General features: G+C 49.5%; 1 protein-coding gene across 1 annotated transcript in view; it reads right to left on the reverse strand.

Moving 5' to 3' along the window:
* Positions 1 to 310: 310 nt before the first annotated feature.
* LOC112105598 (zona pellucida sperm-binding protein 1-like) overlaps positions 311 to 1515 on the reverse strand; it is a 10720-nt gene continuing 9515 nt past the window's right edge. The window contains exon 12 of the mRNA XM_026650519.1: positions 311 to 318. Coding sequence (XP_026506304.1) covers positions 311 to 318 — 8 coding nt within the window. The remainder of the gene's footprint in view (positions 319 to 1515) is intronic.

Below are 1515 nucleotides of genomic sequence, written 5' to 3' on the forward strand. Positions count from 1 at the left end.
AGCTGGAGGGCTGTAGTTTTCTTAACTGAGAGATAGAAGGAAACTAGTGCAAATGGAAAAGGGTAGATTGCAGTGTAGACAATCACAGTCAGTCAGAGGTGAATGTGTAGATGTATCTGAGGCAGTTTTGGCCTAGCCAGATCAAGCTGTAGAACAGCAGCAGCACAGCACTGGAGTACTACCTGAAGTCCCTGGTAGTCTTGTACAGTCCATGCTTCCAATACTGTTGTTTCAACTAGCTAGATGAAAGCTAGCACACAGACATAAATGAGCACTACAGCCACACTTTGGATTGCCCCATAGATATAGCTTAAGTGTCTAGAAGCAGAAGATACAAGTTATAGGGGAGATCCCAGCTGTAAGGCAGGATGCTTAAGGTCTTGAAGCATCAGGTTTCCCAGTCATTCACAATGGGGAAGTCTTCACCACCTCCTGTAAGCTAGTGACTGGCCACAGTCCCCCCCAAGAAACAAGACACTAGAGTTTCTAGTTACCAGACTTAGGTTAGTCCTCTGGCTCACATTGGCTTCAGGTTAGGTTGGCAAGCACCAGTAGTTCTTACTGTGTGCCCAGCTGAGTTAGAATCCAGCTATTCACAGTAAAGTTAACCAAAAAGTCTCTAGTTGGGCTGAGTGGCTTTTCCCCTCTATAGACCCCCCCCCCCCAGAAAACAAGAGAAAGCCATTTGATTTACCTTGTCTAGTGCTAGCTTGCAGTCTTCTTCCTGCCCTCTATGCCACATCCTATTCTGGATTCTATCCCTGCAGAGGTCTGTTCTGCTGCTGAATGGGGAAAAACTACAAGACCCCTAGCCTCAGCAACTGCTGTTCCCTCCCACAGAGGGACACATGCTATCACAAGACATTAGTGCAATCCAGAGATTTTATTTTCTCTCCTTATTTTACAATGATCTGCCATGGAATATTTGGGACCTTGTCATCCAGTTGCTTCTCCTACGGAAGAGTGTCACAGTAATGAGGGAAACCACAACCACCAGTGAGAGCATGGCCAGAAGCACCAGGGTCAGGTCCAGTCTGGAGACAGGGCCTGTAGGAGAAGAGGTTAAAATAATCCAGATTTTTGTAGGGTCTGAAGTGTGGCAATGACACCTAGACTTCCCTGTCCCAGTAGTTCTCCCCTACCTGTTAGGTCAGCCTTCATCAGAAAGATACTTGATTTGTCAACTCACTTTTTACAGATTGTAAATCACCTAGGGTTACCATACGTCCGGTTTTTCCCAGACATGTCTGGCTTTTCGGCAATCAAACTCCCGTCCGGGGGGAATTGCCAAAAAGCTGAACATGTCCGGGAAAAATACCAGCCGGGCACTTCCTCTCCCGTGGCTGCTCTGCTCCTCCCCTGACTCAGACTTCGGTTCTGTTTAAGAGCCAAGCTGCCCGAGCCAGCGCTACCGGCTTCAGGCAGCCCCCGTGCCTCCGGACCCCAGCCGCCGGCCAGGCACTTCCCTTCCCGGGCTCCAGCTGCTCTGCTCCGGCGGCGCAGGGTCCGGAGGCA

Source organism: Terrapene carolina, unplaced genomic scaffold, assembly GCF_002925995.2.
Source record: "Terrapene carolina triunguis isolate 2854851 unplaced genomic scaffold, T_m_triunguis-2.0 Scaffold90, whole genome shotgun sequence".
Lineage (NCBI taxonomy): Eukaryota > Metazoa > Chordata > Testudines > Emydidae > Terrapene > Terrapene triunguis.